At 38.2% G+C, this 26,448-nt stretch overlaps 1 protein-coding gene across 6 annotated transcripts in view; it reads left to right on the top strand.

Annotated features, from left to right (window-relative positions):
• Positions 1-24,555, top strand: part of LOC143864482 (serine/threonine-protein kinase/endoribonuclease IRE1a-like) — a 35,608-nt gene extending 11,053 nt beyond the window's left edge. The window contains exons 2-7 of one of the 6 annotated variants that reach the window (XM_077375410.1): positions 10,265-10,622; positions 11,901-12,228; positions 23,019-23,197; positions 23,321-23,552; positions 23,653-23,938; positions 24,272-24,555. In XM_077375410.1, the coding sequence (XP_077231525.1) occupies positions 10,313-10,622; positions 11,901-12,228; positions 23,019-23,197; positions 23,321-23,552; positions 23,653-23,938; positions 24,272-24,403 (1,467 nt within the window). In that variant the 5' untranslated portion in view covers positions 10,265-10,312 and the 3' untranslated portion in view covers positions 24,404-24,555. Of the gene's footprint in view, positions 1-10,245; positions 10,623-11,900; positions 12,229-23,018; positions 23,198-23,320; positions 23,553-23,652; positions 23,939-24,271 lie in introns of all 6 variants that reach the window. The other 5 variants (XM_077375412.1, XM_077375411.1, XM_077375414.1 and 2 more) reach the window with 5 other exon arrangements.
• Positions 24,556-26,448: the final 1,893 nt, after the last annotated feature.

The raw sequence follows: 26,448 nt of genomic DNA, 5'->3' as shown, positions 1-26,448 counted from the left end.
TCCCCCTCATCACTTTCATTTTCCAAAGCTCTAAATCAGCAGCTTATTTTTTTTTTTAAAAATCCGTTCAATGGTGGTTTAAAAGGGGAAAGAAAAAGAGATCTGGCCGCATCTCTGCAGATCCGACACTCTTTCCATCTTCTCTGGTGAATTCTTTCACCTTGCGATGACCTCGAATTTGGGCTCCAATCTCTTTCGTTTCTGGCAATGTTTATAATTCACGGTCACCATTTCTGAGGTTTGTGATATTACAGCCATCAAATTTGTCGAGAACGTCCATTGCACAGACCTCACCTGACCTTGTTGACAACTCCAGGTAACTCTCTCTCTCTCTCTCTATGCCATTCATGGTGTGAGTGAGAATTCTGTTTATCATGATGATGCTAGGCTTCCAATTCATTCCAATGCTCTCAATTTGGGTTTCTACATTTCTAATTGGAGGTTTAGATTTTCTCTGTGTTGGCTGTCATTAAAACTCTAATTTTTGTTTTATGATTGCTTTTGAGAGTATACATGAGTAGAGGTTTCATAATCTACTGGAAGGGCAACCTCTATCTTCTACATCTTACTCTTTATTCAACATTCTTCCTAGTAATGTTTGATATCTGAGTTTCTTCTGTGTCTATTCGACCTATGCCGTGTGGTTGATCTTCGCTCTAATGATCTAGTGAGTCGACCTGCTTATCTCCTTTCAAGGTCTTGGTTCCTCGTATACAAATTTTGATTGCCTTGTTATCTAGTTACTTTTTGGATAAATATAATGCCATTGTTGGAATGCACTGTGTGTGGTAATGCTATTGCTAAAGTACAAAGGAACTAAAAATTTGTCTCGCTATGCCTCATTCCCTTAGATAATTGCACTCTTACCTCAATATCACGGCATTCATCTTACCTTGACCCTTTTCGGTTGGGTGGGTTATAGTGTTTCTTTGGGAACCATAATAACTTTGATGGTTTTTCAAATTATTGAGCAGAAACATGATTATTACACCTGTGAAGGCCTACCTATGATAATCATTTCCTTTAGGGGTAGGTATTTGTACTCCCGTGTTTTGACAATAGTATCACCAGGACACCACATTTTTAACAATGGCAATATAGTTTCTTAGTGGGTTTGATCATATCCTTGTACTTAAGGCCTGATCGACTTCGTTCCTTATGGAACGAGTTGACCAGCGACGAGTCTCTTACCTTCGTTACATTGATCTCGCTTCACACGGGGCAAGTTGGTTAAGAAGATTGTGTCTCTTTGGTAGAGCTGGCTTCGTTCCTTAAGGAACGAGTCACTTGAGATATTTGATTTATCGCTTTGACGGGTTGACTTTGTTTCTTGTGAAGCAAATTGATCGAAATGTTTGACCCATCTTAGTCAAGTCAACTTCGTCTCATAGGGAATAAGTCAGCCGAAGCGGCAGATCCGTCAGTCCTTAGGTTTTTTTTTGTTGGGATCATATCTATCGTTCGGGTTCACTCTCCTCAAGCTCCTTGGGATTCTCTTTGCATTTCGGGATCCCCATCGATTTTAGGAACATTGGTCGGGTTTAGGCTATGACGGACGGCAACCTCTTGAGCCAAACCCCCTTTCAATCAAAGGGATAAACAAAAACACATAAAAATCAAATAGTAAAAATCCAAAAACAACAAAAAATCGTCAAAAACATCAAAAGCATTTTTCGAAAAAGCTGTTTCGAACTACGTTGGCTTGATCCCTTTTCACAGGGTACGTAGGTAGCTTGGGTCCACCCAAGTCCAGTCAAACCTTTTAATAAACATTTTCAAATATTTTCAAACATTTCAAAACAAAAACAAAAATGGGCAAGGATGATGATCGCCAGGTCACTCGGAGTCTCCTTTTCATCCCATTTCCGATTTCGATCGTGGTTTTCCGGTTTTCATTGGCTTTCCGACGTTTTATCGGGTTTTGGGACGGGCGACGACGCAGCGTGGCCCCTTTACAGGGATTGTCCTCGCTGAGCCGAACGATAGGTCATGACGATCGCAAGACTTGTCCAATCTTCAGCAGATTAGGATCGCTGGGCTTGATTCCTTTTGAATCGCCCTCTGAGCCTATCGTGTGTTCCATTTTCTTTTTCCTGGTAGTTTTGATTCTCGCATACCGATGATTTTCTGATTCTTTTCCCTTCTTGCATTTTAGCTTGCTGTGTGCTTATCTTAGATTTCTTATGCATTCTAGTTTGTTTGTTCTTCTAGCATGCGATCGATTGCCATTTTCTTAGTCTTATCTCTTACATAAGCTCGCATGCTAGTGTGTTTACTTTACTGCTTTGATTGCTTAGCTATAGCATTTATTCATTTGTCTTATCTTGATTATCTGTCGAGATATAGATCTTTAGTGCTTTCCTTATTTCATTATATCTATCATTATCTGCTTAGCTGTAACTATGCATGCGATTGTTAGGATTTGGATGTTCATTTTCTTTGCCCATCCCCGGGTCATGCATGCTTAGATAGACGTTTTCTCGGGGATGATTGTTCCCATTTCACATGATTTTTGCCCAAAACTCTTCAAAGTTAATTAAAAATTGCATAAGAGACCATGTGCTTGCACTTGGGCGAATTGGGGGTGCTCTTCGGATCTTCCTCATTCGTCACCAGGCACGGACCTTTTGTATCTCTGGTTATCCGTTGCAACAGAGCATTTCATAGGATCTAGGGCCCATTTCCTTGGATGGCGACTCTTCTTTGTTATAGGTACATCTTGGTTCTGGGCTAGTCCTTGAATCGAGACGTATCTCATTTATATCGCCACCCATGCTGTGAGTGGCACCATTTCGAGAGTTCCTTGGTAGAGCTCTCCTTCACATTGTGGAGATCTTAGAGGATCGGTGTGGGATCTCGTGTCCCTCGCCCATTCATCCTCGGGATCGGGGTCCACACGGACGAGATGAAAACTGTGATATGCAAAAATCACTGGCAGATCACCCAATCGACGAACGAGATGAAAACAGTTCTCAGCAAATTCCCATATATGAACTGTCTTATTTGCGTAACCATAAAAAAAGAGATCATTAAAGGAGTGTGAGCCATTATTAAAACATTATAAAGTTAATGATTTCCACCAAGAATTTGATCGTGAGGTCACGCTAATTCACGATTCCGTGGATAATGGAATCATTTGAAATATAACTTATTATAAAATAGGACTTAGAGCTATTGTGCACCCCTAATTCACGATTCCATGGATAATGGAATCAAGAAGGGTCCTATTCCGCCTCTCTGCCTCACCATTTTTTTGGGTGAGTGTATGGCATGGAGGTTTGGTGGACGATCCCATTATCCATACAAAATTGATCAAACAAATCAGACGTATATTCTCCACCCCTATCAATCCTTAAGATTTTAATCTTTCTCTCTAATTGGTTCTCAACCTCTAACTTATAGCGCCTGAACATGTCCAACGCTTCGTGTTTACGAGTTATAAGGTATACATAATCGTATTTGGCGAAATCGTCTATAAAAGTGATGAAATAATGGGAACCGTTCCTGGCCCTTACACTCATAGGCCAACATATGTCAGAGTGGATTATTTCTAATAAATTTTCAATTCTCTTAGCTTTTAGGAAGGGTTTTCTACTCGCTTTTCCTGACACACATGACTCACAGGTGGGGTAATCAATGGCATTTAGTCGTCCAAGTTAACCGTCCTTAGCTAGCCTGGACATACGATCCTTACTAAAGTGTCCCAATCTTGATGCCACAATTTGGAAGCATCAATAATATTAAATGATTCATTCATGTATAATATTTAAATTCATGCATGGATTAGAACAAATAGAATCCAATCGAAATAAATTATCACAAATGAAACCCCACCATATAAAGTATTGTTTTTACGAATAGAAACCCTATCGCCTAAAAACTTAAATTCAAATCCATCTCTAACTAGTCTTAAAGTCGGAATCAGATTTCTTAAAATCGGAATCAGATTTCTCATGCCAGTAGAGTAGAGAGTATCATGAAGAACTAAGGTGAGGCCAATGCGTGTTTGAAGGTGGTAGGTGCCGACTCCAAGCACATCCTAAGCCACAATATTTCCCATGTATAAATGGTGAACTCCCTTGGCGATTGGATGGAAATCTACGAATCCACTCCTATCCCACGTCATGTTCTTTGTTGCCCCTGAATCCAAAAACCAATAAGGACAACATCGGTCAACTATCAAAACCTTTGAGCAAACTTAAAGCACTCACATTTAGGGGTGTAAATGGACATTCGGAAATTCGATTACCGTCCGCATCCGAATCCGTTTAAAGCGAATATTATCCGAATCCGTTTCAAGCGGATATTATCCGAATCCGTTTATGAGATATCCGGCTCTTAGCGGATGCGAATCTGGTAAATGGTATATCCAATCCGTTTAACATCCGAATCCGAGAAGTAAATCCTTTTTATTTATCATTAATAATATCATTAATATTTATTTTTAGTAATCACACACTATCTTTTGTTTCTATAAAAAAAGTGAATATTCTTTTTAGAAAAATAAAAATAAAAACAAAAATAGCCCAAACCCATTCCATCAAAATAACCCAAACCCATTCCATCATATACAAAAAAAAAGGAAAAACCCAAAGACCACTACCAACAATATCATCCATCCCCATCCCCATCGCCTCCCCCTTTTCTCTCCTTTGTTTTAAAAGGAAGAAGAGGATCTCATTTATTTTAGGGTTTGAGAGTTAATTTTGTGAAGAGAATGTAGAGTTCTAGTTTTAGGGTTTAGAAAATTCATTCGAGTAAGTAGGAGAAAAAAGATAAAGTGCTGCAATAAAATGTTCGAATTTACCGGATAAACGGATACGGATAATATCCGAATTCGAACAATATCCGACGGATATGAATTCGGTAATAGATATTAAATATCCGTCAAATCCGAATCTGAATTCAGATAGTGTATACTGTAATCGAATTCGGATATAGCCATATCCGCTCCGAATTCGATCCGTTTACACCCCTACTCACATTAAGGTGGGACAATGGGCATACCTTCGGTTCTTTGCATTCCCTTGCAAAATGACCCTTCTGACCTCAGTTAAAGCACGTGAGCTTTGACTTGTCAATTCTAGCACGCTTCTTCTGATGCCCTTTCTTTGCCTTGGGGATAAAGTCTTTCTTTTTCTCAAGTTTGAATTTTCGCCCTTTCTTAAATCCCTTGCCTCCTTTACCCTTTCTTTGCCTTGGGGATAAAGCCTTCGCTGTCTTAGGCTCTACCAGATGCACATGAGTCTCACCCTCGGCAGAACGTCGCTCAGCCTCTAACTCTAGGTAAAAACTAAGGTCATTAAGATTCTTCACATTGGCGTTATGGGTCAATAGAGTTTTAATCATTACCCAAGAGGGGGACGGGATTTAATAACGACACGAATTTGTTTCTCGTCATTGAGTACATCATCGACAACTGTCAACTGGCAGATCGATGGTCACAAACGTTCGAACCTTCTTCCATCCTACAGTTTTGTAACTGCATAACCATGACTCTAAGCTTATTGGCTGTCACCGATGCATATCGAGTCTTAAGTGCATCCCACCTGCCCTTGGCATTATCATGGATCTCGAAGGCGGTGATAAGGTCATCATGTATAGCACTAAGTAACGGTACCTAGCGGTTCTGTCATCCTCATACCATTTCTGATATGTAGACCTGGCAAAATGGGACCCGTACCTGCGGGTACACCCGGCCCGCAGGGGTGCAAGTACCAATTTCATTACCCGCGAAAAAAAACACCCGCACCCAACCCGTACTCATGACCCGCGGGTGGGTCTGGGTCGAGCGTTGGTGCCCCCTGGTTACCCGCCATTCTCTTTTCAACTTTTTATTCTTATGGCATAAACACTAAACAGTAAAAACTAGACTATGTGGGTGGGCCAACAAAACAAAGTCAGAGCAATCAGACTATGTGACTGGTATCTTTGGTTGTACCAAAACAAACACTTGTTAAAGTAAATGAAAAATTGTATGATGAATGGGCGTATAAACATGTACGTACTCATCATCCCATCCTTGATATTTGATCCAACAGCAGCTGACTTGTTAAGAAGATGCTGTTGGATTAAATATCAAGGCTTGTACATCCATCGTACCACCTTTATGTGTTCATACACCCATTCATCATATAATTTCTTTTGGTATATATATATATAATTTCTTCTTTAAATTTGTCAGGTTACCCGCGGGTACATCCGTACTTGCCCAGGTGGGTTCCGGGTTTATGAAAGGCTACCCGTACCTGTGCTGGTGTTTCTTACCCGTACCCACCGGTACTCGTACCCGCACGGGTTGTATCCGTACCTGCGCGGATTACCCGTTTGCCAGGTCTACTCATATGTATCATCAACCACCGGCTCACCCTTGTCTGACACGGGTTGAATCATAGTCCTACTCAGAGTACAGGAGGCCTTTTGTTCATGCAAAACGTAGGTCATCTTACATCTCCACATATCATAGTTATTACCGTCTAGTTTCTCTCCCTTGTCGAGCTCGGAAATCATACCCTTCGAAGCCATTCTGTACCGCTAGACAAAAGCAAAGAATTGCATACATAAATTTTATGTGGATAGTTCGATGGTTATAATCACACGATCAGGATCTATCGTATACACTATCAAATAGCATTTTTCATGTCAATTATTACAGTGCTGAACCAAAATTAACCCAAACTTGCAAAGTGAGGAGAAAAAAATCAAATTCAGCATCTATAGTAAAATGATCGAAAAATAAACCTTGATGTTATAGGATAGTCAGGGCATCTAGAATTAATGTTACACAATTCAATCCCAACTAAAATTCCAATTTTATTCAAGTAGAAATATAAAAGATTTCTCATGGAGAATTTCCAGTTGAATAATTTTGGAACATTTTTTCTCGAATAAAGAACACAAAGTTAACAGTTAAATTGTTCAGGAAATTGAAATTTAACTCTAACAAATCCCATAAAGAATTTAGTAAGAAATAAAATATTGCCCATTCATATTGTATAAAAGGCAGAAGCCACCCCTTGATTTTGCGTTAAGTAAGGGTTTAGGTGGAAATATCGAATTGGGCATGCAAAATTACCAAGGCAGTAAACGAGTGTTTTACAAAACATCCATGTAACACGTTTTGGTTTTGATGGTGGCAATATTAAATAATAGAAGTACAAAGCTGATATTTCCCCCCTTTGGAGGCTATTTTGAATTTTTGATCTCTGCCTATTAGTTCCTTTCATAATTTTTGAGCAATTTGGGTATTAAGCTTATGGTTTGTTGGTTTTTCTGTTGGTTAATTTTGGGGGATGAACATGGTCTTGCAGATGGAGGTAGTCAAATTTCATTCTGTTTGAATTTTTCGTTTTATTTTTTTGTATGTATTGTTAGTGATTTCTTTGTAAATGAAACTTTGGACTGAGTGACAATAAAGGCTTTGCCAAAGTGCCAAGGCTGGAGAAGGGTAGGGTAAAAAAGACACGGTTGGAGCTCAACTGAATCTTAGCAATCACGTGGTTTATACTTTTAACTTTTTGAGGCCTGAGGTGAACTACAACTGCCCGTTTTGGTTAACTGCGCATTAGCCCAATCATTTATATGATATATACCCTGTGCTAGATGAACCCGAGGGTAAAATTCTATTGACTTATCAATCTAATTAATAGACTTTTGTATGTTGAATGTAGATGTTATAACTATCAATATATATCGGCCGATATACTGAATTATATCGATATCAGCACCCTCCGATATGCTGATATATCAGAAATATTTGGTAATATTGCAGAATATTCCTCATATATGAGCCGATATATCGACATAGGACGTTTTCTGATATGGCCTATATATTGCGACCTTCAAACCTTGATTTAGACTACCTGATTTATTTTAAAATTTTAACCCATATTAGTGAAGCCAATTAATCAGATGGTGATATTGTACTATCAGTTCAATTTTTGTATTTTGACCCCATCCATTACAAGGCCCCGCACGTGATTGACAACTACCGCATGTCCTCAATTCCCACGTGATCTAAAGTTTTCATCGAAGTTTGCATAAAGTCCATAGTAGCTTAGATGTCCACACATTCAAAGCCCAGATGACCAAGTATCACAAACAATTTGCGAGAGTTCATAGAACCTTCAAAATCCCTAGTATTCGTTTTTTTCTCGATATAACTTATAAGGGATTTGCTTGGGACATCGTGGCTGGCAGTTGCATATGAGAGCAACCACAAATGCTCACTTTTAGCAGATTTTGTCTTATTCATTTTATTCATCCGAGGTGGCTACTCTCACATGCAACAGCTAGCCACAAAATGCTTTTTTTTATGATAGTCCCTAGCAAAATCCCTAAACTCTATACCTTAAACCCTAAACCCTAACCCCTAACCCCTAAACCTTAAACCCGAAACCCTAAAACCCAAAACCATAAACCCCAACATTCAACCCCAAACCCCTAAACCCCAAACCCTAAACCCTAATGGAAAAGCATGGCAAATTTATGGCGTGAGTTTTTATTTATTTACACGTCTTCGAACTTCTGATTCTTGCATTGGATTATAAGGTTGGAATTCGTATTATTTGATGAATGCATATTGTTATTTATTATATTTAAATGCACAGAATGACACAAAGGAATGTTTTTTTTTGTTGTTGGAATGCATCATATAAGCTTAAACCCTAAACTTTGTATTTTTTTGGATGGAATAAACTCTAAACTTTGTTACATGATTAAAATGCCCCTAAATTTAAGTGAAGTGACATACTCTTGTCTCTTTAGATTGAATGAAGTTCATTCGAAATGAGGTTAGGGCGCTGATATTCCCCATGACGTCCCACTAACTATGAAGTATGTTTCCTATCTACTTTTTACCGGCTAAGCAGTCACTCCATTTTTCACTCCCTTTCTAGGATAAAATCACCCCATCTACTCTACAGTTGTACAACACTACATCAAGCAAGGTAGGCCCCACCATAGGATGATCCAAACCATCCATCCGATGGCCCACAACTTAAATACGTTGTACCCCAAAATATTATAGATCGGAGGGCTGTGATCATCCTGTGGAAATGATTTTGGGGGCACAACCTATTTACGTTGTGGCCCATCAAATGGACGGCTTGGATCATCCTATTGTGTAGACCGTACACTTCATTTTGAAAAATATAAGTGAGGCCTACAATTGGGCCTTAATGTCACTGTACGACTTGAACCATAGGATGATCCAAACCATCCATTTGATGGCCCACAACGTAAATAGGTTGCACCCCAAAATATCATCTCCAAAGGATGATCCTAGCCCTTCAATCTAAAGAGAAACCTATTTACGGTGTGGGCCATCGAATGGATGGTTTGGATCATCCTATGGTGGCTCACATATTAAAACAAACTAGTAAAAGTGCACGGGCGTTGCACGTGCGACTGAGGTATTTTACTACATAAAAGTGAAAAATACATGTTGAAATAGATAACATTCATAAGATTTTGCTGCAACTACCCAAAATCAAAAACTCCACATTTGGGCTAAAAAAAATGTGTCCAAATGCAATGTAATTTGCCCTCAACTCCAATTGCAAGGTTTACTATTGTTTCCTTCCATTTCCTACCATTCAAGAAGTAAACTTTATGGGTCACTTGGGTTTCAGAACTCCAAGGGGGGATATCAATCATTAGCATACGCCTAAAGCACACAAGCAACCTTTCAAGATAAAACATCGATAAATAGAGGATTCAATAACAGATGCCTCTCACGGACCCAGGGCATTCCTAGCTGCTGGCATGTTAGCAGAGAATAGGGCATGGGCAAGCCCTTGACATCTCTATATAGTCTCGCTCATATTTATTAATGGCAGGATTGATTTAGAAGAATACAGCTTATAAGACACATTATGAATATTTTCCATGCACTCCAAAATAGAGAGGCTAAACCTGCAAATAGATTGTTTTTTTCCTGCACCATGAACCATTTGTAAAGTCCAATTTCCTTACCCATTTCATATTATGTTCAAACATGGTTTGTTGGTTTTTCTGTTGGTTAATTTTGGGGGAGCTCAACCGTATCTTAGCAATCACGTGGTTTATACTTTTATGTGCAACCTAAATAGCAACTATTGCCAATTAGAATATTTACTTCTTTATTAGGAATGATCCGTTTGTAACATTTCCTTTATTATTTGGGAAAGTAGATTAATGGTTTTGTAACGTTTCCTTTATTATTTAGAAAACTAGCTCATTACTCTTTGTGCTTGCTCTGTTCAGTAAATCTTAATTAACACAGGGAGATCGAGAGAGAGAACGGGTGTTTTTGCAAAACCATTGAGAGAAAATGAAGAATGTTGTTCGAGGAAAACACGGAAAACACGGAGGGCAGAGAAAAAACACACAGCTGGCCCCTTTCCAACCACCACCTTCGACACCACCAACCGAACCACCATCTTCTCCTCCTCCTCCACCACCTCATACTCTTTGTGAGTCTTCCTCCATGTCTTTTGAAATGTGCCCTCTCACTGACTGTCCCATGCGGAAGAGGGTATCCAAGGATGTCGGAGAGGGAGGTAGTGGAATTATTTTGGAGAAGCTTCGTATTTCGGATAACGAAATTGGTTTGGGGAGCAGAGGTTCAGCTGTTTATGAAGGTAAATTTAATTGTTAGGTTTCAGTGTGATGTTAAATTTAATTGTGGAGAATTTATCTTTGAGAATCTATAAGATCATTTCATTTTTGAAAATAGCATGTTAATTTACTGTCATTTTTACTTTTTCTTCATATCTAAATATTTTCTCTGTTATTTGTGCATTTTCTATTGACTGACTTACGAAAATTATGAGTGAAACATTCTTGTAGTTCACTAACAGGTCATACGTGTTAGCCTTCATCCAGACCTATATAGTTAGGATCCATACATATGTGAGGTGCGTGTAGCCTTAATTAACATCAAAATAGCCTGCTCTATATCTTTGAATTCCAGTTTACTTAGGAACACTGGTATGGTTGTGAGGTTTTCTCTATCATGGTAAGGATGAGTTCAGAATAGTTTTGGTGTGGCATAGGGACTCTCTTTTGTTTTAAAAACATGTTAGAGTTCGCATTGATAGACCATGTTTTCGAAATTATTTGTTGAGTTGGGTGCAAGAGTTAACGAGTGAGTTGTCCTGATAGCTCAAGTCATGTATGGATGGCATAATGATGGAATTCAGATTGAATTTTTGTGATTTTTGAAGACTTTAAATGAGGATTTAAAGGATAGGATAGGTTTAAAATTCATTAGCAGTTGCAGCTATGGATTTGTTTTAGAAATAGTGAGATGTAGTTTTTAGTCTTGATCTTGCCTGTGTTTATGACTTGGTAAAAGGACATAATGACAAGGTCTTTCATTTGACTCAGCTTTGCATATATTACTCTCACAAGTGCATGTTCAGAAAGACACAGGGTCTGGGCACTTTATTTAGCTTTAATTTCAGCCTTACATTCGCTTTTAGGGATCTGTTGTTAGAGTCCTCATATCCTAACGGCATGCTTTGTGTCTTTGTAACTTGTGGGCTACAACGGTCATAATTTTTATAGTTTAGCAATTTATGTACCTTAACTCCGCTTATAGTGTTAAATGCAAGGAATATTTCTGTCAAAAACCTTTACACATTTAATTTTTTTTACCCTGTTTTATTCAAGGTGTTTTCTCGTTTAGGTTTAGATACATGGATCTTTTGGCCATGTTTCATTTCAGTATGTGTATATTCAGGTGTGCTTTACTTTGGTTTTATTGGGCTCATGATACATTAGCTAAGATTTTCAAATACCAAAGGAATTGTGAGCAAAGTTTAATCTTTATGTTGAAATGATCATTCAGGTTTTGTCATTATAACTATTGAATTTTTTTGAATGTTCATTATCTAAAGGTTCAATTGTTTTTTAAGGTACTTATGAGGGCTACAATATTGCTGCAAAACGCCTCCTTAAGTCCCATCATAAGGTGAATTTTAGAGAGCTTGAAATTCTTAGGGTTGCACATGAAAACAAAAACGTTATTGGGTTCTATGGAGTGCATGAGACCAAAGATTTTTATTATCTTATACTGCAACGCTGCGATTTCACACTATACTCTTTCATTTTGTACTGCTCCGAGAGTACGATGCACTCTACAAGTGAGGTTGAGTTGAAGATTTTAAAAGAGAAAATTTCTGAAGATATGAAATTATGGACTCCAATTGGCCGCCCTACATCTCTATTGATTGATCTAATGAGGTCAGTAAATTTTATGTGCATTCTTTAATTATCAGAATCAATTCATATTCTTTGGAGCGCTTCTAGTATTAAAATCGCATTCTTTAACTTAATTGTAAGAATTATTTTTCAATATTTATTAGAACATGATCACATTATTTTGTTAAACAAATTGACTCTAGACTAATATTACTAAGTTATGAGACGAACATAACAAGCCTAATTTATTAATAATAGATGTCTCACTATGATTAGAGTTTACTATCAATCTCGTAGTCTACTAAACCAAACCTCCATAGGTTAACAATAAAACCTTCATCTAAATTAGTGCAGTTGCATGTTGAAGCATACTAATGAGCAATCGTTCAACAGGTTGAGGCACACAAGGATCACTATTAATCATAATTTCTCATCATGTGATGCATATCCATGAAAAGTGGTGTCATAAGTGATATTGTACGATAATGATTCACACCAACATAGGTCTAGTGACAAATCACTTGAAATGGGTAAAGACGTGTTTCATTCTATGACAGAGTTGGACGTTTTTCATTTTTTTTAGTGGGATTAGGATAGTAGTTTGAGTTAAAGTAGGAAATTAAGTAATTTAAGTTTAATTAGGATTTCTTTTTTCAAACTATTGGAAATAAAATCACTTGCAGACGTTTTTCATTCTTTCGCCAGGTTAAATTAGGGGTGCAACTTGGGTCGGTGCATCGACCCGAACCGAAAATAACATGGGTCGGGTTTAGGAATCATGGGTCTCTGGTTGGGTCGGGTTTTAGTTTGAAAAACTCGGCTCAAATCTTGGGTAGGGTCGGGTTTAGAGAAAAAAAAACCCAAAAACCGGCCCGGCTTATATAGATGTACTACGACTTTCGTAAATATCTCTTGAATAACATAAAAGGGCGACCCAATGCACAAGGCTCGGGCCTGGGGAGGGCTAGATGTACACAGCCTTACCTCTGCTTTGCAGTTTTAGTTGCTCTAACCTGTGACCACCGAGGCTTCCTTCAAGGAGTGAAATCTGGATCCATCAAGAACGAGCAAAAATTCTACTATTCTTCCTGAGATCTATTGGATCTAGTTGATTTGTAACCTCAAAAAGAGAGAGAGAGAGAGAGAGAGAGAGAGAGAGAGACACGCTGGAAAAAGCTTTTGATTCTCTAAGGCAGATGATGTACAAGATCGGAATTAGATTTGCTAGAACACACTAGCAATAGTGATTAAAAGAACAGAGCAAAAACGATACTCTTTCTCTCTCTCTCTCTCTCTCTCTCTCTCTCTGTAGTACTGAAACATGAACGTGATGATTCGACAGAGAGTTAAAGTTGAGGAAAGGAAACTGCAAGATTACAAAAAAAAAATTGTAGGCGAGGAATAATTGAACTCTGACCAATGAAGATCACAAAAAAAATGGAGGAATCGGAGTATTTTGTGGATTGCATCTGCCAAAAATGAATCGGAGCAATTGGCAATGCGTTGTTTTCTACTCCCGTGAACCTTGTTGCCCTTGGTCTCAATATCAACTAGGAGATCAAGGTTTTCGAAGTGTGCAAACCATAAGAAGTAGATCAGATCTATTAGTGCTCTATAAATCCAGAGTACTCCAGCTCTAGGATCTGCAAAAGATAAGAATCTTTTTTGCAAGCTGTGCTCTGATACCAGATGATGCGGATTGGAATCAAGGAGGAAGAAAGATGTTGAGAAACCAGTGAGGTGAAGTGCAACAGTAAGCAGTGAGGTGTTGTGATCTTTCACAACGTAAAGCAGAGAGTTTCAAAAGAATTTAAAATATAGGATTAAGAACTCTTAGTTGAAGATCATAGACTAGATCGTAAGAAATTGAGCTAGGAAGAGAGCAAAAAAAAAAAAACAATAACGGGTTAATTGATTATAGAAGAATCTTGGAATTAAACATGAGATTTGTCCTTTGGAGAACTGGAAATATGGCAGACACCTTGAAGGATCAGATCCAGATCTTAAGCTAGGCTTTTAACATCATTCAACACCTAGAAGAGACACAACTTCTAGGCTAGATCTAATGCATAGATCTTAACCGAAATGTTGTTCACCAGGGTGGAGGCAAAAGAAGGATTCAATCTTGGACAAAATTTACCATATGACGAACATAATAATGTCAAGAATTGGATCTAAGTAAGAACAAAACAACATGAAACAGAGATTGATATTCAGGCTAAAGCTGAAACAAACCTTATAATGATCTTTGGTAAGGAACATATTACAAGAAAGTAAAAATAGAGGAAAGAAACTCTTACACAAAGAAGCTTCATTCACCTCTAATGGAGGAGAAAACTCCTCTCCTTGAGCCATCTAATGCTGATTTGACTCATTTACCACACCCTATTACTTGCCCCTAATATGTACACATACCAGACACACTCGCATGTGCACAGTTGCCCATATTCCCTCATCTCTGGACTTTACAATTAAGAAACCTATATCCCAAATGCCAGTCACGTGTCCCCACTAGAAGTCCATCATGTTTAGGTTCCACCATGTCTTGACATGAGTACATGGACAAATTTAAGTTTCTCATCATCTTATATTGGAAATAAAATTCAGTTTGCCAATTAAAATTGTTGCCATTGTTGCCTTTGAAGAGTAGCACAAAATGAGCCATCTACTGCTCGTCTTCTTTTACCTTGAGCCTCACCTTCCCAAAGTTCAGCAATAACCCAGTCCCTTCCATTCTTTTTTCCCTCTCTGTTTTGACCCAGTGACCCAGCCTTTGACGTCTGCTTGTTGTTCATCCTATTGCATCTGAAACCCCTTAATTTCCCAGCCCAAAGACCATCTTCAATCTCAGCCTAAATCCTTGTCTAATCCTCCTTCCCAAAGTTTGCAAAAGACCCTCTAAAATCATCTAAAATCAGCCACCACAAAGACCCTCTCACCTTTATACCATCCCAAGACTACGCGAGACCACGCCCTTTATAACGTGATTCAGCTGCCATCTTATCGTAGTTCACCACAAATGCCATTCTCCTTCGTAAACCCACTTTGGTATTCAATGATCTGAAGCAGATTGTGTCAAATTCAAGGTAGAATTCTTTCATTCTGAAATCCTGATCTGCCATTTCCCGGTGCACACGCTCTTGATGAGGTTCTGCTGTTTTCTAGGAGATGCTGATAAAGCCTTGATGAGATCGAATCGACATCACTCTGTATCTGCAACTCCCATAGAGGAGTTAGCCGTGAGTGCAACAACATAGGATATTGTTTGGGTCTTTGGGAGAGTGATTTGAAGAGATCAGAAAAAACACTATTAGAAGGGAAATGGTGGAAATCGGAGAGCTGGGTTGTGAAAATATGGATAGAGGGTGGGGAGGAGAGAAGGAAGAGAGGGGGGGACATGAATATATCGAACCCGAAATATCCTTCTTTTGAATTCAATTCCCTGGACTGAGAAGCGTTCGCTCCATAAAATGTAGCCGAAAAATCAATTAAAGAACCTCATTTCCTTCGTTTTTATTAAAAAAAAATAAGAAATCATTACAGGAAAGTAAAAAGCCCCATGGGTAGGGGTGTCAACGGATCCACTTCAGATCGGATCCACCTATGTCCTATTCAAGATCCATTTAGATTCACTTCGGATCGGATCCACCTATGTCCTAGTCAAGATCCATTTAGATTCCTTATCGGTTGAATTGGATTGAGATTGTTCTTTGGATTCTACGTCCCGCGTCACATTTCAAATCAGACCGTCCATCGGAGTGTCCTCGTAGGTCTTACTGAGAGTTGCATAATTTTGATTTTTTTGTTGAATGATAAAAATGAAATAAAACAAAGAATATAAAACACAGGATTACACCATTGGCAGAGATTTCCTTGTTCACAACTAATATAACTAATGGAATCCTTCTTTAGCTAAGAAGAAAGCAATAACAATGGCCTCTTTGTCAAGATGAAGACATAAATCACTTTCAAACAAGAACATTAGTTTATGATATCTATGTAAAGCACAATCATTACTGTAGATAAACTAGAAGCTCCAAATCCACCGAGTTTATTATTGCCAATTAAAACATGCAATCGGAAAGAAAACAAAGAATATGTTTTTCCATGATTATTTTTGAATAACCTCTCCAAAATCAACCCCCCCATTATACTTACTAGTGACGAGTGTAGAGAGTCGGAAAAACTCTATATTCAGATCACATTCTGAAGCTAATAAAAATAAAAATAAAAAAATAAAAAAAAAAGGGGAAGAAGAAGAATTAGATTGAAGAAGCATTAGATTGAACGGTTGGAGAATAGAGAAGAAGGTAATAATCCTTGAAATTCCCTTATGTCTCATTATTCCTCAAAGTTAGTGTTTATTTTGTTCTTTATCTTGCTTTATGCCATGTGATTGTGATTAATGTTAGGATCTGTGCTAATTTTTCACGAGTTGGAGTTATCCTCGTTTCATATCTCTTTAATGATGCATGATAATCAGTTTTGTTAAATTAAGCACAGTCTCTTTATGATTTGAATTTGTTTCTTGTAGAACTTTATTTGATTGTATCTGGTTATCCTCCTTGGAAAGTCTGAAATAATTCATTAATCACTTGTGAAAATTCCCCTCAGATAATTACAAGTTAATAGGGGGTCTTATGATTTGTAGTCATTTTATTTCTAACAATTATCTGATGGAATGATGTGTGTGTATGTGTATAAACATGTCCCTGTTATAGTGATATTTGGTTTCAATGCAAGCATACCAAGAGAAACAGTTTTCCGCCTGTTGGGTTGCAGGTGACATGTTAGTTTTAAAGCTTCAATGAAAATTGGTATTTTGCCTCAAAATCAATTAATATATTAGTGTTACATCAATTCATTGAGAATCTTGAGACCCTTTTAATTAGTGTACTCATGCCTTGCTCTTAGTAAAAAGAGTGTTTTCATTTGTTCCTCTAATGTCGATTCCAAGGTTGGGTTGCAGCTGGTTTTCAAGTCCGGCTTTGACAAAGCTTATCATACTTATTTTTTAATTTAAATAAATTGTTTAATTGAAGAAGGAAATCAGATGACTACTCTATTCGATGTTATCGACATGAGTACTGTTTGATTTCAAGGCGGTTTGTAGAAATATTATATGTGTATGAAATCAGATGATTACTTTGGCATCATCTGATTTCGTTGGAGTCCCCGTATTGGGGTTTGTGGTTGGCTTTGAAGGGTTTAACATCATTTTTTTATTTCATTAGGCTACCCAGCGGCTGGTCTGGGCTAATTAATTTTATTTTAAATAATTTGTTTAATTGAAGAAGGAAATCAGATGATTTGTACTATTCGATGTCCTTGACACGAATATCGTCTGATTTCAAGGCGGTTTGTAGAAATATTATACGTGTAGGAAATCAGATGATTACTTTGGCATCATCTCATTTCATTGGAATCCCCGTATTGGGGTTTGTGGTTGGCTTTGAAGTGTTTGATATTGTTTTCTTTTACTTTATTAGGCTATCCAGCGGCTGGTCTGGACTAATTAATGTTGTTTATCATTTTATGATTGCTATAGATTGTGTATTTTTTTATTGAAAATTCTTCTTTGCTTAGCACTTGATTTATTTAGAGAGCCTTTGAATCATTCATTTGTGCGGTGATGTTATCGGAGGAGTCTTTGACTCATTTGATCTTTATTGATGTTATTAGGGAGTCATCTGTCTTGGATTTGTAAGTAATTAGCCTTTAGAAGGCCTGCTTGGCCTCATTTGTAGAATCCTCTCTGAGGTTGCACCTCAATTTGTACCTCTGTAAATTAGAGACCAATTTGGTCAATTAGTTGTCTTAGCCTTGCTTCTCCCTTGCAAGGGCAATGATAAGGTTGCTTAGAGCCCATCTTTGTGTGTGTTTGGGAGACCCGCCCGGTCTCATTCTCTCGCTAGTTCTCCTCTTTGTGCTTCGTTTGGTTTTGGAAGAACACCCTACTCGGCTTGACTTCATACCCCTACCCTTATGGGTATTGGGTTGCACATTTGTTGCACCCTAGGGCTAGGTAGCTGTCCGGCCCGGCTGGGTGTTTTACCTTTGCCAAATATGCACAAGGTCTCTTATTCCTTTTGCTTGTGAGCTTCTCCTTATTCGATAGTCCATTCGCATAGGAGTCAGCCCTTGATTAGAGAGTCTTTGACTCATTCATCCTTTAGATAGTGTTATTAGAGAGTCTTTGACTCATTCGCCTTTTAGGTGATGTTATAGGAGAGTCTTCGACTCATTTGCCTTTTCGGTGGTGTTGTAGGAGAGTCTTTGACTTATTTGTCTTTCAGGTGTTGTTATTAAAGAGTTCTGACTCAATCTTTCTCTTATTGGTTTTTTTCTAGAGAGTCTTTGACTCATTTATCCTTTAGTTGGTTTTATTGGAGTCTCTGACTCGTGTTTCTTTTTCTTTTAGAGAGTCCTCGACTCATTTATCCTTTTAGTTGGTTTTGTTGGAGTCTTTGACTCATATTCCTTTTCTTTCAGAGAGTCTTTGACTCACTTGTCCTTTGCGGTGTTATTAGAGAGTCTTTGACTGATTTGTTTGTGTGATATTGTTATCAGTGGAGTCTTTGACTCGTGTTTCCGTCTCTTTTGAAGAGTCTTTGACTCTTGTGTCTCTCAGTTGCTCTTTTTGAAGAGTCTTCGACTCTTGTATCCCTCATTTGCTCTCTTTTGAAGAGTCTTTGACTCTTGTATCCCTCAGTCGCTCTTTTTGGAGAGTCTTTAACTCTTTTATCCTTCAATTGCTTTTATTAGAGAGTCTTTGACTCATTTATTCGTCAGTTACTGCTATTAGAGAGTCTTGGACTCATTTGCTCTTATAATGGTATTATTAGAGTCTAGTTTCTCCTATTAACCCTAGGGTTCGTCCCTAGGGTGTTTTGTATATTCCCTTCGTGGCTGTTGTTGTTGCACTTGCTGCGCTGTCTCCGTCCTTGTTGTTTCTGTAACCCTCTTGCTTGATCCCCTATGCTCTGTTTGGTTACTTTTTTTTGATTAAAATAGCAGGGAATGTAATTCTCCTGATTACCCGAGGGGTGTTTGGTAGGGATTTAGCAAAAATTGAAATTTTGACCGCCGGTTATGTCGGGCGATTGTCGGTGACGTGTAACCGTCGAAATTCGCTGGACGAATTTCTCAAAATCGAAGGAAAAATGGGAGAATTTCTTAGGGAAATTCTTTTTCACCGTAATTGTCATAACTTTTTACTTTTGCTTGTAGTTTTTTCCATAATTGTCATATGTTATTACATTTTGTTTGTATTTTTTTCGTAATTTTCAAACTTTATAACCATTTCTCCGTAATGTTTCATTTAAAACTTTATAACTTCCTATTTTACTTTTTTTTTGTAATGATTACTATTTTTGCTTTTGCTAGCAACCTTTGCCCCATGTGCGCATCTTTGCACCAAGGATGGCCACATGCCAAGAAGTGGCATAGGAGAAGTTTGCTAGCAAATTCCTATAAAAAAAAGAAAAGGAAATGTTACCAACACTACTATTTTTTGATGAGGGCACTCTCACTTTATTAAAAGTACGGTATGGCCCACACCATAGGATGATCCAAGCCGTCCATTAGCTGGGCCATAGCCTAAATAGGTTATGCTCCAAAAATCATTTCCATAGGATGATCCTAACCCTCCAATCTGAATGTTAGAGGGTTGATCCTAACCCTCTATAGATCGGAGGGTTAGAATCAACCTATGGAAATAATTTTGGGGCATAACCTATTTAGGCTATGGCCCATCAAATGGACGGTTTGGATAATCCTATGGTGCGGGCCATACCGTACTTTTGATAAAGTGAGGAGTGCCCTCATCAAAAACAGTAGTGCTGATAACATTCCCCAAAAAAATCTTAAAAAATACGGTAAAAAAGCTCCTGCACATCTCCTACCCCCAACCAAACAACGTCAAGGAGATTTGCTCACAATCTCCCCGTTGACTGATTTCCTTTTGATTTCCCTTTGACTTCTTCTCTAAATCCCCTCAACATCTACCAGCATCCAAACAGAGCACTAAAGATCGCCCACCTCCAATTTTTGGCATATTGAGGTCAGATATGATGCTGCCCCTGTATCATTGCTTGAATGGCATGCTTCCATGGACATCCATATTTGCTACATGGATGCTGCAGACGTACTCTTTATTATTTGGCCCTTGTTCTTCAAGATCAAAGGAAGACGTCCACCATCTATTCTGGTGAAGCTATCTCGACATACTTCTGTCATAGCCACTTGAAAAGAGCCTTTTGGAAAATGACAATTCTTTCTATAAAATCTTATATTGGCACCCCTTGTTATTCCAAAAATTTTCATCCGTGCGAAAGGGGTAGGAAATTGCAACCCATCATATTCTCTTCGACAAAAATTTTCTCCCTATATTTTTTTTTTATACTTGCACTCGTTAAAAAAATGCATTTTCCATGTCCTAATATCACTGCCCCTTTTCCAAGGTGATTGATAATTGCCATTACATTGTTATCCGCTAATTGCCGCTTCTCATCATTCATTTATCTCTTCTTCTTCTTCTTCTTCTTCTTCTCTCTCTTAAATTTTGTTTCTTTTATTGATATATATCGGTTGAGGTACCTCATTTGAGGTGCGTGCCCTGAATATTCCCTCCTTAAGTGCGTGAAAGAGTTTCATTTCCATGAGGATTGGTAAGAGCCGACTCATGTTGTCTCGCTCACCGTGACCCATTCTTGCATATTCCGGCAGTGGTCCATTATGACCCATTTCTTACCCACTCCAGCATTGGTCCATTATGACCCATTTCTTGCCCATTCCAGCATCGGTCCATAGTGACCTGTTCTTACTCACCCATCGAGACTTGGGTATATTTGGCCCATTACGACCATGATTCAGTTGCTTTTATAAGCCGTCTTCGCGGTACATTAACAAAGTTGCGTCTTCTTCGGCAATTAGCATCAATCCTCATCATCAACAACATACATCAAGCGGAGAGGTAGGGTCATAAAAGTATCGAATCTGCATTTTAGGGCTAGAAAAGGCTCTGAGAAAGAGAGAGAGAGAGAGAGAGAGAGAGAGAGAGAGAGGCTAGAGTTTTGGGCATATATGTATGGTGTGAAAACCCTGACGGTTTAAGATTTTACCTCTAATTCAAAGATAGAAGCAGGGTATGGTGCCCAACCGTCAAGTCCCGTGGGGGCGGCACGTCAAAAGCACCACCCTTGATTCTGCATAGTAGGTCAATAATACTCCCTTCATAAAATATTAGTCCGGTGCTAACCCTCCATAGTAAGTCATTAACATGGCATTAAGTAAGGTAAATTCTTTTTTAAAGAAGCTTTATACAACTAAAAACAGGAAGGGAAAAAAACACTTGTAAACACTCATCTATTAATGTACAGAGATCCCTCAAACTCGGGCAACAAATATATAAATTTTTAACTACCAGATTTTACATTGCGTGCAATCAAGTTTTGATGGTAATACTCAGCCCAATCTAATAAATTCAACAAACAAACTGAACTTAGGAAATGGAAAGAACGTGGTAAAAATGTTTTGTACGGTAGAACTTGCTCCGAACCACGTAACTTGTGTCCATCTCATTGACTTTACCTCCTATCTCTCTTGTGCAAATTTTTGCAATTGTACATCAAATTTGGCAAAATTTTCTATATTTTAGGGGATATTTATTGTAATCAAACCTCCATATACATTTGAGCGAGATCGGGTTTGATTTGATTATGGGATATTGGGAGATCTGATTTTATTACATTAGGTGGATGGATAAGTATTTAGGGCTATATTAGGTAACTCTATTAGATTAGGATTTGTTATTTCCTTTCTTATCTAAATCTCCTTCTATGTTTTTTTCTTTATGTGCTCTATATAAGCACTCTCTGTTATTAATGAAAATGATCCAAGTTTAGTGAAATTCCTAATTTCTTCATTTTTTATGGCTTTACTCCCCTAAAAAATTCTGGAGAAACTACTTTTAAGATGGTTGCCGAACCCAAGGAATTTTGGGTTCTCATTTTTCCTCGACAACACTCTACAATCTTTCCTTGTCTTCTCTTTCGCTCGCTCCGCACTTGAAACCAGACGTTCTTCATAGTCATTCTTCAAAAAATGGGTGCGAGTCCGCATCAGAGCCAGGATTTTTCTTTAAAGAGCTTCTCCCAACTTTATGAAAAGGCCAGGAAATCAGTATATTCCGAGGATTTTATGGAAGATAAGTTAGGACAAGAGGAGTTTATGGGAGAGCTCTGTAATGGGTTTAATTTGATGGATGATTGGTTCTCTTTCATGAATAAGCTATTGGCTGATCGGTTCTCTTTCATCTATTTTCCAATTGTTCTGAGGAGAGAAAGAAATTGAGTATTTCTGAGATTACCCATTTACAGATGATTCTAATGTTATAAACTTATAGTCACTATTTTTCTAATCAATGAAAGGGCTTTGTTCTCTCTCTTTTGATCTTCTTTGCTACATGTTCACAGCTGATTTGGAGTGTATACACCATGCTCTCATTTATAAATTTCTTTCTCTTTTTATCTTTTTTGTCCATAGGATTTTGATAATTATATCCCCTAAACAGATGGTGTGTGGGTAAAATTTATTTAATCTACAAGTATTAACTGTTAATCATATGATGGTGTGTGTCGAATGTAGGGGAAGATTTATTAAATCTCCTTTTTCAACACATTCATGGGCTAATGTATTCAATTGTATTCTCACTCCTTATCTGAAATCTTTGGAGTATAAACTGAATGGCTATTTCAAAGGGCTATTAATCTTCCAAAATTTTTGTTTTCCTAAGTTTTCATATTTAATAATGCTGCTTATGTGTGATGTAGTGATATCGTCAATGGGCTTGTCTATTTACACGACAAAGAAATTGTACACGGAGATTTGAAGCCCCGGAATGTATTGATAAACACCAACGAAGGATTTTTACGTGCTAAGCTCTCAGACATGGGTATAAGCAAGCACCTTCTTACAGTCATGACATTTTTCAGTCATTCTCAGAGTAAGGGTAGTTGTTGAACCTCGACAAGCATCCTATTGTTGTTAACATATAGTATATTGTAGAATCTTGGGATTTTTCTTTTAAATTCATCATATTTGTCATTATTTATAGATCGTTATGGAACTTTAGGTTGGAAAGCACCTGAAATTGCTGGAGGTCATCGTCAAACAAATGCAGTTGATTTATTCAGCTTGGGTTGCGTTCTTTTCTTCTGCATTTCAGGGGGTGAACGCCCATTTGGTGTTTCCTCTTACCGTGAATCCAATATTGCGTCCAACAATTTAAAACTATTTCTAATAGAACACATCAAAGAAGCTGTAGATGTTATTTCTTGTTTGCTAGACCCTAACCCAGAATTGAGGTAAGCAAATCTTCAATGTTCTTTCTGTATTTAATTATGTTGTTATTGTTGTTGTTAATAAGATCACACTTTTGACAAAGCACATGAAAATCATTCCCAGGCCAAAAGCGACTACAGTTATGCGCCATCCTCTGCTTTGGAAATCTAAGAAGCGCATGTTGTTTCTTCAAGAGGTTAGTGACAAGGTACAATCAGATAGGGGTGGTCCTCTTTCTAAGGAAATAGAAAGTATGGTGGTATATAAAATGTGGGATAAAAGGTTGGGATTTACAGTTACAAAAGACATTTTTATTCATAGAAACTACAATGGAAGCTCCACATGTGATTTGTTGCGAGCTATTAGAAATATGTTACATCATTATGGAGACCTACCTCAAAATATCCAGGTTTGATTCTAAACACAATAATTATATGATTTCTATTTTATTTCTCATGTGCCTACTGGGTTCTTTATTTAAATTAATTAATTTGTTTGAATTTATTTCATATGGATAAAGTTATGGTGATAGTTAAGACAAACCCACTCCCATGATTGAACAAAACATGTCCTCACTATGCTAAAAAGATTTATGCATAATTCCCTAGATGTCATTCCCCCAAAAAAAAGTTGTAGTGATAATTGATTATCATATTGATACTTTTATCGCTTTGAACAAATTTATTTTCTCTTATTTTGTTTCATACCGAATGCTGAGTGCAGCTTATTGTTGCTATATTAGGAACTTCTTGGGCCAGTTCCTGAAGGATTTGACGATTATATTGCAAGTCGATATCCAGATCTGCTAATTGAAGTGTATACAATTGTATCTCTACACTTCAAGGAAGAGCAATGCTTTCAAGATTATTTTTGAAGCAATAGTGACTATTGATCTTCACAGCAATGTGTAGTCTTATACATGTAAGGTTTATGAGTAATTCAGTAGTAAGTTCAGTACCTAATTTGTGATTATGTTGTTGAGATTTGGAAGATGGAGCCTTTAAATAAATTGGTTGGTTTCTTTTATTACTTAGCATAATAGTTACGAAGATCTCATATGTTTTTACGCAAGTTATACTCCAAGTACCTATTGCCATCTTGATTTCAATGGAGATGCTCATCTTCCTTTCAAATTTTTAATAGTGGTGGCTTGGGAAGAACCAAGTGGCACCCAAGTATAGGAGGTAATCTACGTTCATTGTCCTTTTGACATCTTTTTGTGTATTTTGATGTGGGCGGCCTTATTTTTGTACCGTCCTGATGCACTTTTGTAGGCCTCCCATGGCTTTAAGTTTTGATGGTTCTTTCTCACGTGCTGAACATCATCAACTCATCAGCATTTAGTGAACATGAAATAGGGGGCAAGCCGAAAAATGGGTCTTGTCCTTTCAAGGTGGAAAGGTCTTTCCACTCTGGAAAGCCTTTCTGTGCACTAAACAGAGAAAAGTGGTGATATTTCCTTTGCACCAGTTAACGGACGAGATCAAAACAGTGTCCACCAAAATCACATCTCATATGAACTGCCCAATTCACGATTCTTTGGATAATGGAATCATTTGACATCAAATTCATTAAAAGATGGGATTTGCTAGGCAATATCGCGGCTCGCTTTTGCGGAGAGATGAGCAGCCTCAGGTTAATAAAATGAATAAGACAAACTCTGCTAAAAAGTTAGCCTCTGAGTCGTTTTTAATCTGCAAATGGCTTTCCACGAAATTGCTAGCAAATGGCCCACCCATGTGAGGCTAGAGTGATCCAGACCATTCATCTGATCTGTCCCATCTTGACAATCCGCCCGGTCGCATGATCAGCAATATGAGCATGGAAATAACCATGGACCATTGGTATTGGGATCATCCAATAAGGAGATGTCTAGGCTTTGGCATCTCCGAAGTGGGTCCCAATGCATGAATGCTCTGGATCATTCTGCAACTACTGGGCCGGACCAGTATCCTGCCCTGGTTGTATTGGATTTTGAGAACGGGTTGTGAGTCCAAAACTGATTATGAGACTCAAAATTAAACCTAAATTTGAGTTAAATAAACAATTTCGGACTCAAAAGCTCATGAAACCTCCCAAGGCCAAGGGCAGCAAAGCTCATGAAACCTCCCCCCACCCAAAACCATTTTATACAGAGTCATATCCTCCCCAAAATCCAACCCCCTCTAGTCCAGACCTTCCCATCTTATACATTACCGTCCAAAACCCCCTGGAGAAAATTCAGGCACTCCGCACTCGTGCAATCTCTATTCGGGAAGGTGGGTCCGAAGAGAAACAAACAACAATGACAGTCAAATTATCACAAAAGTTTTGCTTGAGCCCCTCCCTTGCTAGCTCCTAGGAGCATCATAGACAACGCCACCCAATTTCTCGATTCTTAGTCTTTCGCTGGTACAATTTGGTTTGTGATCTTTGGATAGTTCAGCTGCTCTCGGGTGCGCGGTGCGTATAGATCTGAAGAGGCTGGGTGATGTTCGTAATACATGGGCACTTCTTCTTGTTCTGCTTTTACACTTTCTCCTCATATTGGTTACCCCTGTTGTTGGTCCCTCGAAGGAGGATGCACTGCAAGGTCTTTGAATTTATTCGCAAGAGCAGCTACTTGTTGCACCAGCACGTGAAATTGTTTGGTTGTTGGAGCAGCTATGGGCGCTTGAGATTCTTGCGGGGTGAAGGGCTGCCCCTCTAGTAAGGGAGGGACGACAACCTGCAAGGCTATGCGTCGCCCTTGAGGTTGGTCCCTGAGAGGTGCTGGTTTTGTGTTGGAGAAGCGTTTCAAATTATATTTTACAAATGCAATTTTGGAAAATTAATTTTGCTATAAATGTATCTCAAATTGTATTCTTGAAAATTAAATTTGTGACTTCATATTCCTTGGAACTCCAAAAGCCATTACTTGGATAAGTGAAGAGTTAGACT

This window comes from Tasmannia lanceolata, unplaced genomic scaffold (assembly GCF_043159265.1).
Source record: "Tasmannia lanceolata isolate RefF3 unplaced genomic scaffold, GAP_Taslan_0.1 ptg000048l, whole genome shotgun sequence".
Lineage (NCBI taxonomy): Eukaryota > Viridiplantae > Streptophyta > Magnoliopsida > Canellales > Winteraceae > Tasmannia > Tasmannia lanceolata.
This window is presented reverse-complemented; position numbering and strand designations above follow the sequence as displayed.